General features: G+C 39.6%; 2 protein-coding genes across 24 annotated transcripts in view; one reads left to right on the top strand and one right to left on the bottom strand.

The window, feature by feature from the left end:
* Window positions 1-15813, top strand: part of LOC110521464 (transducin-like enhancer protein 4) — an 86606-nt gene extending 70793 nt beyond the window's left edge. For all 12 annotated transcript variants that reach the window (XM_036968875.2, XM_036968873.2, XM_036968874.2 and 9 more), the window contains one exon: window positions 12767-15813. In XM_036968875.2, the coding sequence (XP_036824770.2) occupies window positions 12767-12874 (108 nt within the window). In that variant the 3' untranslated portion in view covers window positions 12875-15813. The remainder of the gene's footprint in view (window positions 1-12766) is intronic.
* An 82-nt stretch (window positions 15814-15895) lies between these two features.
* The window catches only part of LOC110521463 (transducin-like enhancer protein 1), a 45127-nt gene continuing 43338 nt past the window's right edge, over window positions 15896-17684 (bottom strand). For all 12 annotated transcript variants that reach the window (XR_016495158.1, XM_090231383.1, XM_090231381.1 and 9 more), the window contains exon 21: window positions 15896-17545. Coding sequence is in view for 11 of the 12 variants with exons in the window: in XM_090231383.1 (XP_090087509.1) it covers window positions 17438-17545 (108 nt within the window). In the remaining variant the exon portion in view is untranslated. The remainder of the gene's footprint in view (window positions 17546-17684) is intronic.

The following is a 17684-nucleotide window of genomic DNA, read 5'->3' as shown; positions in this document are numbered from 1 at the left end:
AGTGCCACTAAAATGGCCATTTTACTTGTCTATAAAGGAATGCCACTTCTAAAGTGGGACAAACATCAATCATTAGGCGAACTGTAAATAATAATCTTGAGATGCCTGCTCGTAACCTGCCTGCCTGCTGCCTGCGCGCAGACCACTCTCCTAAATATTTTTGTTAAAATTCATTAAATACTGTGACTTTTAGTAGAAAGAAAACACATCTAGCTTCCTCTCCATAAAAAAACAGCATAAAAACAACACAGCAATCAGGAACGTTTATTGTCGTCAGGGAAACAATACAGAACATTCTATGCCGGAGCAGAATTCTACTGTCTGAAAAGGTACAGATGCTTCTGATGGTGCACTTTTTAAAATTGTCTTAAAAGGTTATCAGTTGTTGCTATCGAAACGTCACTGTAGTGGCGTTCTGTCTATAAAGGGTATTATTCTGCTACTTCCTCTCTTGCTTTCTTTCTCTTGCTCGCTTTTACTCCCGATTCATCTCGCTCTCTCTCTTTCTCTCTCACATGTCCATACACAAACCCCCCTTTCTCCTCCCTCCAACTGCTCTCACTCAACACTACCTCATCCCTTGTACCGATCCATCCTCTCTCCCTCCTCCCCGTCTCTCTGTAGTGTGAGCGTGTCTGTCAGTCAACATGGCCTCTCTCACCAATGGCCTGCTGATTGACAGCCTTGGTGATATGAACCTGTCATGTGGAGGAGAGAGGGGATGCAAGGAGGAGGATGAGATTGAAAGAGGGGGAGAGTGGAGGGGGAGAAGTGGGAGGAGGTAGAGGTTTAAAGGAGGGATGGATTGAGAGAGGAGCCGTGCTAGTAGGGAGCCATCTGGGGATAGGATCATAGGTCTGATGCAGACAGAGACGGATCCTGGTGGAGACAGAATAGAGGTACAGTTGTAGGGATTGTTTATTCAGTTATTGTAGAGAAAGTCAGCTCCCTGTATTTCTGTGGTTCTGAAAGCTGTGATTAGTGATGCTGAGAGCACAGCTGAACCACGTAGGGTTAAAAGGATAATCCACCTACCAGAAGTGAAACATGAAACTCCTGTCAGTTTGAGGATAGTGTATGTTCTATGAGTGTGTAAAATAACTATTTTCACCATGATTTAACTTCTAAGTGGTCCGTCTATGAAATCATGAAATCGTGTAGGAACTTGTCAAACCTATAAGGTTCTAATCACTGGAGATAGGGGATAAGACAATATCACATTTCATAACGCTTAAAAAATGTATGTGCTCACTACTGTAAGTTGCTCTGGATAAGAGTGTCTGCTAAATGACTAAAATGTAAATATAAAACAGTTACCTGCACTCCAGATCGCCAGATCAGCCAATAGATGATATGGGCATACTTGTCTAGAACAGGGGTTCTCAAAGTGGGGTCTGCAGAGGTACTGCGGCCAGATCTCAAAATATATATATTTTTTATACGCTTTTTTATATTTTATTATACATTGCATTTTTTAATGAATATTACTAACAGATTAAACTACTTTTGGCCAAGGGATCTGTGGAATATGTTTTTAAAGTGTGTAATAATTAGAGGTCGAACGATTAATCGGAATGGCCAATTAATTAGGGCCGATTTCAAGTTTTCATAACAATCAGAAATCTGTATTTTTGGACACCAATTTTTTTTTTACACCTTAATTTAAATCTTTATTTAACTAGGCAAGTCAGTTAAGAACGCATTCTTATTTTCAATGACAGCCTAGGAACGGTGGGTGAACTGCCTTGTTCAGGGGCAGAACGACAGATTTTTACCTTGTCAGCTCGGGGGATTCAATCTTGCAACCTTACAGTTAACTAGTCCAACGCTCTAACCACCTGATTACATTGCACTCCACGAGGAGCCTGCCTGTTATGCGAATGCAGTAAGCCAAGGTAAGTTTCTAGCTAGCATTAAACTTATCTTAGAAAAAACAATCAATCATAATTACTAATTAACAACACATGGTTGATGATATTACTAGTTTATCTAGCGTGTCCTGCATTGCATATAATTGATGCGGTGCGTATCAATGCCTTTCTTAAAATCAATACACAGAGGTATATATTTTTAAACCTGCATATTTAGCTAAAAGAAATCCAGGTTAGCAGGCAATATTAGCCAGGTGAAATTGTGTCACTTCTCTTGCATTCATTGCACGCAGAGTCAGTGTATATGCAGTTTGGGCCACCTAATTTGTCAGAACTTTACGTAATTATGACATACCATTGAAGGTTGTGCAATGTAACAGGAATATTTAGACTTATGGATGCCACCCATTAGATAAAATACGGAACGGTTCCGCATTTCACTGAAAGAATAAACATCTTGTTTTTGAGATGATAGTTTCCAGATTCGACCATATTAATGACCTAAGGCTTGTATTTCTGTGTGTTATTATGTTATAATTAAGTCTATGATTTGATAGTGCAGTCTGACTGAATGGTGGTAGGCACCAGCAGGCTCATAAACATTCATTCAAACAGCACTTTCTGCGTTTTGCCAGCAGCTCTTCGCTGTGCTTCAAGCATTGAGCTGTTTATGACTTCAAGCCTATCAACTCCCGAGATTAGGCTGGTGTAACCGATGTGAAATGGCTAGCTAGTTAGCGGGGTGCGCGCTAATAACGTTTCAAACGTCACTCGCTCTGAGACTTGGAGTGGTTGTTCCCTTGCTCTGCATGGGTAACGCTGCTTCGAGGGTGGCTGTTGTCGTTGTGTTCCTGGTTCGGGCCCAGGTAGGGGCGAGGAGAGGGACGGAAGCTATACTGTTACACTGGCAATACTAAAGTGCCTATAAGAACATCCAATAGTCAAAGGTTAATGAAATACAAATGGTATAGAGGGAAATAGTCCTATAATTCCTATAATAACTACAACCTAAAACTTCTTACCTGGGAATATTGAAGACTCATATTAAAAGGAACCACCAGCTTTCATATGTTCTCATGTTCTGAACAAGGAACTTAAACTTTAGCTTTTTTACATGGCACATATTGTACTTTTACTTTCTTCTCCAGCAGTTTGCTTTTGCATTATTTAAACCAAATTGAACATGTTTCATTATTTATTTGAGGCTAAATTGATTTTATTGATGTATTATATTAAGTTAAAATAAGTGTTCATTCACTATTGTTGTAATTGTAATTATTACAAATCAATTTCAAAAACGGTTGATTAATCAGTATTGGCTTTTTTTGGTCCTCCAATAATCGGTATCGGTGTTGAAAAATAATAGTCGGTCAACCTCTAGTAATACAAAACAATGTAATATTATTAATCTACAATGTATGTCTTTAACCCTGGGCAACATGGGCCTGGCTCACAGGGATATGTGTATCCATAGTACTCCTAATTATCCACTTTTCAACTCAATACTATTCCCCCAATGTTTTTAACATTTTTTTAAAATGCACTGTAATTTAAGCTTTAAAACTGCAATGTTTTCTCTTTGCCTCATGGCAAAATGTGTAGAATAGCAGGAAATTAGCTTGAAAAGTGCAAAGAGGCAGGCTTTTCAAATGTTCTCTCCCTGGGCCCGAGACCTGGTTTGTCTAGCCATGGATTTCAGACGTCATAGTAAAACTCCTTATAGGCTATCAGAACGCACTCGAGTTGTGTTCTGATTATGAGGGGTCCCTGATGAATTTGCTATCACAAAAGGGGTCCCCGGCCACAAAAGGCTTGAGATCCCCTTGGTCTAGAACAGTTCCATCCGCTTGTTTCGTCATGACAAAGTATATATCTCGCTTAGATGTGCTCAATCTAAACAGTGTACCAAATTATTCATATCAGTTTTTCCATCAAGTACCATTATGCAATCAGGGTTGCCATGACCATATTTGCCTTGAAAACAATGTCACGGGTGAAAATGTATTGATTGCATAGTCACTTTAACTATACATTCATGTACATACTACCTAAATTGGCCTGACCAACCAGTGCTCCCGCACATTGGCTAACCGGGCTATCTGCATTGTGTCCCACCACCTGCCAACCCCTCTTTTTACGCTTCTGCTACTCTCTGTTCATCATATATGCATAGTCACTTTAACGATACCTACATGTACATACTACCTCAATAAGCCTGACTAACAGGTGTCTATATATAGCCTTGCTACTCTTTTTTTCATGTCTTTTTACTATTGTTTTATTCTTTACCTACCTACACACACACACACCTTTTTTTCCCACACAAATGGTTAGAGCCTGTAAGTAAGCATTCGGCACATGTGACAAATAAACTTTGAATTGATTTGATGATTGTGGGTTTTTGGGCTACTTCTAAATTGCACTGCGTCAGCCATGACATTTCTCATAATAAAAAAAAAAAGGTATTATTTTCACTGTGACAGTGCTGCTGCTGCTGACTATCATGCAGTGAGGCAGGCTGTTGCTGATTGAGTGAGTGGGGGCCAGGGCCAGAGAGGTGTGTGTCGGCCCTCCATTTGCACGTTCCCGTGCGTCTCCGCCCTATGCACAAGTGCCCCAAAACTGGGGGAGTGAAAATTATGGAGGGTGTAGGTAGGGGCTAATTAGACACTGCGATAATCACTTTGACCGAGCCAGCAACGTTGCAGGCTTCAGAGCGAAGTTTAATCTCATAAATCAAATCAAATGTTACTTGTCACATGCTCTGAATAAAACAGGTGTAGACCTAACAGTGAAATGCTTACTTACAAGCCCTTAACCAACAATGCAGTTTTAAGAAAAATAAGTGTTAAGTACATTTTGTGACATCGTGGCTACCCTCTCCTTACTCATCAACTCCAGGTGTGACGCCATTGAGAAAATGGTAGGCGCGAAGGCTTGAAAAAGACTGTGGAGTTTGCATGTGGTGAAATCAAGGATGTGAAAACGAGAGTGGTAAAAGTTGAAAAAAGGGTGGAAAGGGTGGAAAAGAATAACAATGTCTACCATAGACGGCTCACTGATCTGGAACAATACACAAGAAGATGGAACCTGAGACTCTACGGCTTGCCAGAAGTAGAGAATGAAGATGTGTGAGGAGAGGCTATCCGCATCTGCCAAGAAGTTTTGCCTGCAGAGAAGAACAGAGTTGGTGATAGCATCGAAGTTGTGCATCGCCTCGGCAAGAAGCAACAGAAAAACGATTCAAGACCAAGGGGTATCAGCATCTTCTTCACTGCCAGATTCTATAGGGATGCTGTCTAGAAAGCTGCTAGGAAGAACGCCTTCCTTCAGAGCCATGGTATGCATTTTACCGAGCATATCAGCCCAGAGGACATAGAAAGAAGGAACAAGTTGTGGCCAACGGTCAAGATCACGAAATGAGGGGAAGGCTGCTTACTTCGGAGGAGGACGAGGCTTCATCAACGGTTCAGAAATCCATATTCCTCCCTAAAATCTCACTAGAAGAAACAGGTTGATGGGTTCAGCCATGGTATTCTCATTATCCTTATGTTGTTTACCTAACAAGCATCAGGTGACTATTTTTCAGGAATACATAGGTATTTCAATTTATTAGTTTGTTCTTGTATGACCAGAAGACCTATTTTGTTTACAAACTTACGAAGAAGACTGAAAGCTGTATTTATTTTTGATGTATACAGTAACTAAGATACTGTTTTAAAGGGCATACAGGTCTGCTATGACTTTACACGGTTATTGTTCTATTTAGTTATTAATACTTATTTCCAAAAAAGGTCTTAGGAACGTTTATATGTAAAACTTTTTTTATTAAATTATTTTATGATCAGCTTTCATATGCACTTAAAATGGTAGGTACCCTTTAATTTAAATTATTATTTGTTATTTTATTTCTCAGAATAGTTCCTGATTACACTAAAGAGGGTTTTTAGTCTCTCTTACTACAAGAACCCTTGGTTTGGTCTTGAACCTAATTTCCAGTTGAGTTGAATTTCAAAGCCAGATAACGTCTAGCTCAAAGGTTATGGAATAAGCTATTTTGACTTTAAATTGACTTAAATGGTGCAGATCTCGGTTCCTTATCGTTTACTTTCACTGATCCTACGTCTTTGACGCATCCTACTACAGTTTATACTTTTATATAATCTTTGTTGTTTTGTCTTTGTCTATAGTTTTTCTTAGTGCTAGGGGGTTACGAAACAGTGTGATGCGCAAGGCCTTATTTCTATTTGCTAAACCATTTCGAACAGATTTTTGCTTTTTTCAAGAGTCTCACTCAATTTCGGCTGATGCCAACTTCTGGAGGTCACAGTGGGGCAACGATATTTGGCTTTCCCATGGATCTGAACGCTCCGCCGGTGTCACTACAATGAAAAATACCTTTGGTGGTAATATTCTACACTCGGAATGTGACCCCTCTGGTCACTTTATTTGTCTTGTGATCGATTACAATGACATTACACTCATTACTGTAAACTTCTACGGGTACAACACCAAACATGAGAATGATGAGTTACTTAAATCTATAGAGAAACATATACTTCATTGGTTATCTAAATTTCCCAATTCGTTATTATTGATAGGAGGGGACTTTAACATTACTATAGATAATTCAACTGATATATGGCCCCCGGGTAGGCCAACCAATCAGAATTTGGGTTTAATACTTTTTATGGAAAAGTTTGATCTTACTGATATATGGAGAGAGTGGTTTCCGGCAGACAGATCATTCACTTGGAGTAACAAAACAGGTTCCAGACAATCCAGAATAGATTTTTGGCTTATATCCAAATGTATTGATAGTGAGTGTGTTACTAGAAATATTTGTACTACTCCCCGCACAGACCATAGGGCCATTTACATTGATATCAAAATATTTAACCCTGATATTAACCTTGGTAGAGCATCCTACTGGAAGCTAAATAGCTCATTATTAAATAATGATATAGTTAAATTTGAGGTTAAAGATCTGCTCTCACACTTTTGGGAAAGGGCTTGTGAAGAAAAATCTTATTGCAAGAACTGGGAGCTCTTTAAATTTGAGGTGTCCAAATACCTTAGAAAATATGGTAGTAATCTTGCTAAGACCAGAAGAGCTGAGGAGGAAAAGGTGATCATTAAGATAACTTCCCTTTCTCAGTGGTCCACAGCCGGCCTCTCGGGGGAGGAGAAGATGGAACTAATTGAGTTACAAAATAAACTGGATCATATATAAATTAAAAGCAGAAGGAGCCTTTATTAGATCTAGGAAAAAATGTATTGAGGAGGGAGAACAGAATTCACCCTATTTCTTTAGACTTGAGAAATTTCTCTCTAAAAATAACACTATCCGTAAGTTAAACATTGATGGTGTTATTACAGATGACCAAAAATTAATCGCTAAATACTGTAGCAATTTTTACAGAAAATTGTATAGCTCTACGTACTGTCAGGAATCTACAAATATGTTTTTTAACTCACTGAATAATGTTCACTCTATCAGTGATATAGAATCTAAACAGTGTGATGAACCCATCAAAGTTGAAGAGATTCAAACATCTATCAAACATCTAAAGAACAATAAATCACCAGGTGTTGATGGAATTACATCAGAATTTTACAAATTATTTTCTGAACAAGTAGCTCCCTTCCTATTTGAAGTCTTTTTTTAGAGAGTATTAAAAACAATGTTCTCCCTCCTACAATGAGTCAGGGGTTAATAACACTGATACCTAAGCTTAAAAAAGAAGTGGTGCTCATCGATAACTGGCGTCCAATTTGTCTTCTTAATAATGACTATAAGATAATGACTATAAGCCTTACTACTTGCAAAAATAATTAAAGAAGTCCTGGATGCAATCATTGATGAAACACAGTCTGGCTTCATGAAGAACAGACATATTTCTAACAATGTCAGACTAGTATTAGACGTACTTGACTACTCAGACCTAATAACTGAGGATAGTTTCATATTATTTTTAGATTTTTATAAAGCATTTGACACAGTAGAGCATCAGTTTCTCTTCCACTCCATTGAGAGACTTGGCTTTGGGGATTTGTTCTGTAAGTCTCTCTATGCAAATGGTAACAGCTCTATCAAATTTAAATATGGCACCTTGAGTTAAAGAGAGGAATTAGGCAAGGTTGTCCTATTTCTCCTTACCTGTTTTTATTAATCACCCAACTTCTTGCAAATTCTTTAAATATTAGTCCTGTACAAGGTATTTCCACAGCCAGCTGGCTGATGATACTACACTTTTTCTGAACGACGCTAACCAAATTCCCATATCGATCAATGTGATACAATCCTTTTCCAAAGCATCTGGTCTATATCTTAACATGAATAAATGTGAACTCATGCCTGTCAAAGATTGTGTGACACCTTCATATTATGGTATTCCAGTAAAAGAAGAACTTACATATTTAGGCATAACCATTACAAAGGATCAGAAGTCTAGAGGCTTACTAAATTTGAACCCTCTTATTAAAAAAACCCAAAAGAAGCTAAATCAATGGCTACAGAGGGACTTATCTTTAAAAGGTAGAGTCCTAATAACCAAGGCCGAAGGTATCTCTAGACTAACATATGGCGCTCTATCTTTATATCTTGACAGTAAAATAAGCAAGGAGATAGACCAGATGCTTTTCAACTTTCTGTGGAGAAACCGTACCCATTACATTAGGAAAACTGTTGTAATGAACACTTATGAGAATGGTGGACTGAATTTTCTGGACTTTACTACTTTAAATAATACTTTTAAGATCAATTGGATAAAACAATTCCTAAGAAGACCCACTTCTATCTGGAATTTTATTCCTCATGTCTTCTCTACTTTTGGTGGCCATAACTGTTGTTTTGCAATTATAATATTGACAATATTCCATTGAAACTTTCTGCTTTTCATCGGCAGGTTTTCTTGTCATGGTCCTTAATTTATAAACACAATTTTTCTCCACACAGATATTATATATGGAATAATCGGGATATATTGTATAAAAATACTTCTTTGTTTTTAGAATATTGGTTCTGAAATAATATCCTATTGGTGAGCCAACTGGTAAATGCAGAGGGTATTTTACTCAGTTATAAGGAATTCTTATCACTTTACAAGGTCCCTGTAACACCTAAAGATTTTGCAATTGTTTTAGATGCCATTCCCTCAGGTGTTGCTATATTATTCAGGAACGTGTCAAGACCTGACCCTCCGAGCCTACCTTCTATTGACCCTGTTGACTCATCAGTAGGAAAGATTTGTTTCTCTTTTGGTCCATTCAACAACAGAGCGATACGAACCTTGTTTCAGCAGGATGTTGTATCTATACCTTATGTCATGCCTTATTGGAATGGATTTATTGATTATATCTGTTGGGGAAAAAAATGTGGGATGTTTCCACACACATACCTACTTGTTAACAAAATTAAGGAAGTTTCCTTTAAAATGATTCATAAATATTATCCTGCCAACCACTATATGAAGAAGTTTAAGGAAAACATCAACTCAAATGGCTCCTTTTGTAATGACCACCCAGAAACAGTGTTTCATCTTTTTTGGCATTGTATGCCTGTAAGGAAACTGTAGGTTTATAATTGAACACATTTATGAAGATTTTACACTATTGTGGAGAGATGTACTGTTTGGATTTACATACAATAGAAATAAGCTGAAACATTATGTAATTAATTTCTTTATTCTTTTGGCCAAATTTCATGTACACAAATGTAAATTTACAAACAGAAAACCACATTTTCGTACCCCACAGAAATAAATTGAACTGTATTTTAAGACGGTTAAAGGCTCTACTAACAAAAAAGCTGGTATAATTGTATGTATATGTATGTCCCTTAAGGTCCTTGTGTAATTATAATGTGATATTGTACCCCCAAGGTCGATTGTCCATTGTTTGTAATATATGTATGCTTGTGTTCCCTCATGTGCTTTATGCATTGATTTGTTGTTAATAAAATATATATATATTAGAAAAAAAGCTTGTGCAGGCCTTCAAATAAAAACAATTAAAAAAATTAAAACAGCACTAGCTAGCTAATATGACGTTTCCAAAAATATATGTGACAACTCCTCTCTTGCTGCGAAAAAAAATAAGGTCATAGTTTTCAGGCCTTTTGATCGGGTTTTGTGTAGTCATTCGCCGGAGAATTTAGCTAGACCTGGCAACCCTAAACCCAACACGCCTTGTGTGTCTGTGTGAAAGGGCCGTTGTTACCATAGCAACGTCTTCACCCTGGGCTCTGAGGTAGACTGAGAGGAACTGCAAGTTGAACATGGTTGAGATTGTAGACTCGTAAATTGCAGTTTCTTTAGGTGATTTTACAGGTAGCTAGCTACTTCGCATGCTGATATTGACATTGGTATTATTGTGTGTAGCTACGTTTGCTGACTAGTAGATACCTAGCTAACTAGCCAGTGGGTTTTGTAGTCGACTTGATCTGCAACAGATTTCCACAACGATTTTCACATGTTGCTACTAACCTTGTTATAACGACAAAATGAGTAATTTGTCAACAAAAATATTGTTCTCACATATTCGTTATTTAACTCTGTAATCATATGAATTTGTGGTTTTAGGTGGATTGTTCCTTTAAGAACCTGGTTTGACTTTTTGAAATGTTTATTTAACTAGGCAAGTCAGTTAAGAACAAATTCTTATTTATAATGACGGCCTAACCTGGACGACGCTGGGCCAATTGTGCACTGCCCTATGGGACTCCCAATCACAGCCGGTTGTGATACAGCCTGGAATCAAACAAGGGTCTGTAGTGATGCCTCTAGCACAGAGATGCAGTGCCTTTGACCACTGCGCCACTCAGGAGACATCACTCTGCCGATCAGATGAAGAAGAATAAAAGTTACAGGTAGTCTGTTATAAAACATGTATTGTGTAGCAATTACTGTTACTGGAATTATCTAAAACCCTTGTAATGACTTGGTCATTTTCAAAAAAGTAGAGAATGGTCAATAATACACCAGAAAGACCATAATATATTATTTACTATTGTTTCCAAACAAAAACATGTTATTTTGTGCCCTATTTTGATTCAATTAATACATCTAGGCGGTAATCAGTGAGGCTGGTGGGAGGAGTTATTGGAGGACAGGCTTGTTGTAATGCCTGGAATGGAATAGAGTCAAACATGTGGTACCGATCCAATAATCCATTTCAGCCAATACAATGAGCCTGTCCTCCTATAGCTCCTCCCCACCAGCCTCCTCTGAAAATACACACTAGTGTTATTAGGGCATATTGAGCTATAAGGAGCCAACTCTGTAGTGGACCAACATAGAGACAAGCCTGGTTTATACCTAGTGCTTATGTAACAGTATAGCGTCCGTCCCTCTCCTCGCCCCTACCTGGGCTCAAACCAGGGACCCTCTGCACACATTGACAACAGCCACCCTCGAAGTATCATTACCCATCGCTCCATAAAAGCCAAGGCCCCTGCAGAGCAAGGGGAACAACTACTTCAAGGTCTCAGAGCGAGTGACATCACTGATTGTAAAGCTATTAGTGCGCACCCAGCTAACTGGCTATCCATTTCACATCGGTTACACTTACATGCGTCCTTTGTCCAGATATTCTTTCAAAATTATTTATTTATTTTAAAGACATGATTTTAGAGGGAGGGATAATGATGATTTAAATGGTTTCACTGTCCAGATCCATCTACACAATGTGTCTGGATATCTTACAGGAGGTGGTCAGGAAGACCTGATCACTATTTTTTATTTCCCCTTTATTTAACCAGATAGGCTAGTTGAGAACACGTTCTCATTTGCAACTGCGACCTGGCAAAGATAAAGCAAAGCAGTGTGACACAGACAACACAGTTACACATGGAGTAAACAATAAACAAGCCAATAACACAATAAACAAGTTAATGACACAGTAGAAAAAATAAAGTCTATATACAGTGTGTGCAAAATGCATGAGGAGCTAGGCAATAAATAGGCCATAGGAACGAATAATTACAATTTAGCAGATTAACACTGGAGTGATAAATGAGTAGAGAGACTGGTGTGTAGAGATACTGGTGTGCAAAAGAGCAGAAAAGTAAATAAAACAAAAACAGTATGGGGATGAGGTAGGTAGATTGGGTGGACTATTTACAGATGGACTAGGTACAGCTGCAGCGATCGGTTAGCTGGTCAGATAGTTGATGTTTAAAGTTGGTGAGGGAAATAAAAGTCTCCACATATTTTAATCATCTACACCTGTCTGAAAATGTGGGCACAATCAGAATGTGGACAAAGGACATGTTAGAACCAGATATAAACGGTGCTATAGAGGCATGAGGCGAGTGAGACATTAGCTTCCTGAGTAGAGCAGTGATGTGTGGTGCCATGTGGGACCCACAGGGAGATCTCTCCTAATCACTGTCACTCACCCACCGCTGTGGAAGTGTGTTCCTTCCCAGACATATGTGTTCCTGAGTAAACACACATCTGTCTCTCTGTCTGTTTCATACTGTCTGTGACTCTGTTTTGTTTAGTTTATTAATTTTACCATTTAAAAAAAACAAGCAAACATAAAACTTGAAAAAGCCATACATGCACATAAATAAAATCGATGATAACACACAAAGTCTGGGACTTATTTCCATTGTGGTACTCGAGACAAGATGGCTAGACAAGATCCAACACAGTATGGCAGTGCCTTATCAGTTTCTCTCGGTTTAATCTCGGTTTCACTCCCTTGTTTAAGACATGTAGCTGTGTGGAGCTGAGTGTTATTACACCTACTGATAATGACCAGGCTTTGGCAGGTCCACATCAGAGTTCATGGATGACTCACTGATTTGTAACAACTTTTTTATTTTCTTCCTCTCTCCGTCTCTTTCCCCCTCCCGCTCTCCTTTCTTCTTCTCGCTCTCTCTCTGTCAGTCCAAGGAGTCCTCGTCTGTCCTGAGTTGTGACGTGTCACCGGATGATAAGTACATAGTGACTGGTTCTGGAGACAAGAAGGCCACCGTGTATGAGGTGGTCTACTGAGAACAGGAAATAAGTGTGTGTGTGTGGGGGGGGGGGGGTTTACCTACTTCAGGGCTACAGCAGGGCAGGTGGGGGCAGCTATGGCTCTTTTGTACAGTAGCAATCTCCCCAGCTCCAGCTCCCAAAGGACCCTACTACAACACCCCCCTCATCTCAGCTAGCTGCTCATCCCAGCATGTACACTACCACCAAGCCCTGAGGATGAGGCAGGGTAGAAAGAGGGAGAGATGTGTAGAGCGCAAGAGAGAGGGAGAGTAAGATGGAGGGAGAGGGCTAGAGATAACAAGAGAAGGAAGAGGAGGGAGAGAAGGAGGGTAATTAGTGCTGTTTTCTGATTAAGAGCTCAGCAGAAGGGAAACCCCAGAGGAGGAGCGCGCCACTCTGGGAGCTGCAGCGAGGAGCACTGATACCAGACAATCGATTCATTAGTCAGACAGTGGAACCCTTAATGATGCCAACGCTGCGCCACATCTCCCCAGCAAGGGGTGTCAGGAGCTTGGGAGAGCTATCACCGTGAGCCGGGATGGAGAAGTGCTGGAGCTCTGCCCCAGAGATATACCCACAACACAGATACACACACAGTCCTGCACCCAATTAAATATTCATAGCAGCGCTCCCCGTCTCACTCCCCTAATATCTATTTTACTTTTGTCTCACAAAGGCCGCATTTAATGAGGAGCGGAGTCAATCTGAGTCTCAGCGGGCCCCTGTGCCACAAACACTAAACAGACAGGAGCAACACTGGGCTATGCTGTTCATCTTCATGCTTACCAATGGCTTGTTCTCCTGACACCACTCACTGTTTAATGCTCATTTAACTTCCCTGTTTAATATCACATGCTTGAACGTGTAGCAAATAAGGAAATTGATGATATCCACGTACATTGCAAAACCCTGCTTCGATAGAACTTGTCACAGAGCTTAATGTGTACATTTGTTTTAAGTCACGCTCAAGGTACTTGAATAGTTGTTGCTTTATATTTTAGGAGGGTGCTGTGTTTGCCTACGTCTGTACGTTGGCCTTGGAGAGCAAAATTAAGCGATACACAACACAACCTAGTGACACACAAGTGGGTGAGGGAAATATATATATTTTTTTTCTGTGTCCTTCTCCTTGGTGATGGTGACAAGCAGTGGACTGTACTGCCCTTTTCACAACACCACAGGGGTCCTAAAACTGGGCTACCATTTTGGGGAAGGCTTGTTCCGACTCCTGTTTTTGTTCCTGTTTCAAGCATTAGTGATAACTGTACTTATGTAGGTTTTCAGTCATTAGTGTGTAATGCTATTTCAGTGTTTCTGTTCAACCTATAGTCAGTCAGTATACAGCAGCAGGTGTTAGGTCATGTCGCTGTGTTGGGGAAAGGTGAAGAGACATTGGGAAGTGTACAGTATATGGTGCCTGCTTCCCCACCCCCACTCTCATTGCCTGTCAGCCATAGACAGTCTCTCTCAATTCAAAATGACATTTTATTGGTCACATACACATATTTAGCAGATGTTATTGCGGGTGAGTGTCTCTCAGCTCACTGAACACGTTTACATGCGTACATGTATTCCGGATTGTAGCTCATATCCCGCTTAAGGTCTTATTTGGGATCAGTTATTTACATGCACCTTTGATATCCCTATCGTGAGTATCCCTGTATCTATGAATAAACAGAATATTCCTAATTTTAAATTCATATGGGTTAAATGGAATAGTAACTGAAATCTGGACACTGACTGTAGGTCTATAACCTCACATGTAGTGCAACATAATATTAACTCCTGCTGAATTATGCATTTCTTGCAGTAAAATTATACAATTAATGTAAATTGTCAGGAACTAGAGTGAGAAAAATGATCTCTTGGGGAAAATGCGTGTAATGCGTTTTATCTTGGTCACTTATGCAAGCAGACAGTATTTCAACCACATGAAAATATGCACCAAGACAAACTGAAGTCTTTTTGGAAACTTGTTTCATCAGCTTTTCATTTCCTTAAAACCAGTCAAACTGATGACATTTTGCACAGGACCAATCATTCCACTGTTTAAATTATTGCATTTTCTCCCCGGTCCCTAAATGAAAGACAACTTTACTGGTGTTAATTAGATTACTAATGCATTCATTCTATCGGTGTAAGACATTCTGTGTGCACTACTTTATTTAGTCTTCTCGGGCAACAAGTTATGACAGAAGAGAAGCTGCATGAATCTAACTATTTGGCAACTGGTTTACCGAATGTTGGAAATCATAATCTGGCCTACTAAATGTCAGAAATGTGTAAAAATAAGGGTGAAAGTAGTCAGTAAGCTATACGGTCCAGTACGGAGTCTAAGCAAAATAAATTATGGAATTATGGTAGCCTACTTTTTGAAGTGATTTGTTTGACAATCAGATGAAAATATCCCAACACCCATGATATTCTAAACGGGATAAAATGTTTATATGCCACAGTATGCCGTCGAAGATTAGCACATCCCAGGCATCTTATCTGGTTCTCAGAACCGGGATACAATAACCCGAAAAAGCTTGTAAAACATATCCCATAATATGCGTCTACTTAGAAACAGAATACTTAAGTATCCAGAATAACGGGATATTGGTGTGCATGTAAACGTGGTCACTGTCAGTAAAACCTTCACAGCCCCTGCTTTCTCTGTTACGACAGTTAATGACTTGTTTTAAGTGCTCGATTCAAGCCGTAGCGCGATTGAAATTTAAGGGTCATCTTCGATTGAGCTGACATATGCTGTGTTGTGGAACATTGCGTTTAAATTTCTACCGCACTGTAGCACAGCTCTTCAGCGCTACGGATTGAATAGTGCTCTTATTTAATCACTTAAAGCCAATTAAATTGAAATGTAATAAATGAATTGTTTTCCTTTCTAACGAATTTCCCATGTGTTCTACAAGAAATACTACGACTGGAAAAATAAAGTGTTCATCTTTTAAGTGCCTGCTGAGTATTCATTTTTCTTATTGAATGCAGTTTAGAATGTTGGAAACATGCAGTACAGTATGAAAACACCAAGCATCATACAAAATAGTTTATTGGTCTCATTACATCACCTAGATCTACTCTTGCCCACATCATTCCCCCAGCCCTAACGTCTTTCACCTAGCCCACAGGTCTATTCCTTGGCCAGTACACACCGGCTCCCCATCTAGAGAATACCTCCATCATCCCATAAATCACCAGCTCCTCCAGGTAAATGTCTAGGCCAGGGACACTTCATCCCACTCCTAATGAGTACATTATAAAGACATGAGCCTCCAACATGTACTCTTCAGACCGTTCAGATTTACAGGGGGGCACACAGTAGCTTTGAACACATTGTGTTATCATTATCCATCTGTACACAGGCACAACTCCCCACTCATGGAACATGTCCACCTTTGGATATGAGACCTACTCATGAGGCTTCTGTTCTGAGCAAAGCTGTACTATAGAGAACGAATACACAGGGTGTGTGTAGGGAAGGGTTGAGAGGACACTGAAGTTAGAGGCAGGTCCTCCTCAGCCACACTTCCAGTTAAGGACACAATGACATTAAAAGCAGCAGACAGTCAGCCAGACTCATCAAAGCTCCCACTAAGCTGTGTGGCTGCAGACATCTTACCAACCTTTCCAGACCCATCAGCCCTGTATGGTGGTTAGTCAGTCCTGCTGCTCTTGGGAATATGCACTTAAAAGTTACTCAACTACAATGTACAAACCATCATACAATTTAGTTGTTTTTCCATTTCTTTTTCTCCCCGGCTCTAAGCAAATCCGACCCACGAATGTCTTTTTTTTGCCTTCAGAGAGCTTTATTTACAGTTGATATATACTGAGTTCAAAGGTCACGATGCAGTAGTGAAAATACCTGTCTATGTGCCCTAACAAATACAATAGAAAACATGTAATTGTTGAGTGTTGATGTAAGTAGCCATTTCCCTGAAGTTGCAGAATACTGTGAACACAAATTTTAGTTTTGTATTCTGGATAGTGTTCTGTCCTTTTATCATGTATTACAATACAATCATATTGCTGCTGAATCTAACCACCTTTAGTCATTGGCATCTCACAGCAAACTGTCTGTCCGCCATGCCATCTGCTAGATGAGTACAGACAGACAGTGATACGAGCAGAGACTGGGTAAGGCTACACACAAAACTGTAGTCACCCACACACACCCCTCCGTCCAGTCCAGCCCCCCCCACCCAGCACTCACAACCCACTTATCTCCCTCTGTGCACACATCACGGTCCTACTGCTCGTCATGAATTCTAAGGCTAAAAAAATATGTTTTTTCATTTTGTAAAAAAAAAAGAGAAAAAAGGTGAGGGAAAATCAGAGGTCTTTGGAGGAATCCCACATTTTGTGTCGCTAGACTACCAGCTTTTTCGGAGCATTTTTTTTTTAAGGTCAAAGTTCCAGATATTCGACTTCACCCTCATCTGCATCCTTTACAAAAGTAAATAAAACAAAGTACAATGTGTCTCTGGTCTCCACGACGCCCACCACTCTCTTTACAGTCCATTGGTGCGCCAAGGGAGCCTCACCCCCACTTTATCCAATCAGAGTGCTCCCTCATCAGTAGATGACTTCGTACACAGTGGCCTTCTTGTCACCCGAGCCTGTCACAATGAACTGGTCATCAGGGGAGATGTCACAGCTGAGCACAGAAGACGACTCCTTTGACTGGAAAAACAAAAATTGTTAAAAAAATAAATAATTTTAAGACTCCAGTTACACACACAGGCCATATTCAGAGACAATATCATTATAAAAAAGTGATTTATATAATAAATGGCTTAATTAACTAGAAATAGAAGTTCTC

The sequence above is a fragment of the Oncorhynchus mykiss genome, chromosome 4 (assembly GCF_057628025.1).
Source record: "Oncorhynchus mykiss isolate SJ-2025 chromosome 4, ASM5762802v1, whole genome shotgun sequence".
NCBI lineage: Eukaryota > Metazoa > Chordata > Actinopteri > Salmoniformes > Salmonidae > Oncorhynchus > Oncorhynchus mykiss.
Note: the sequence above shows the minus strand (reverse complement) of the source record. Positions and strands in the feature narration are given on the sequence as shown.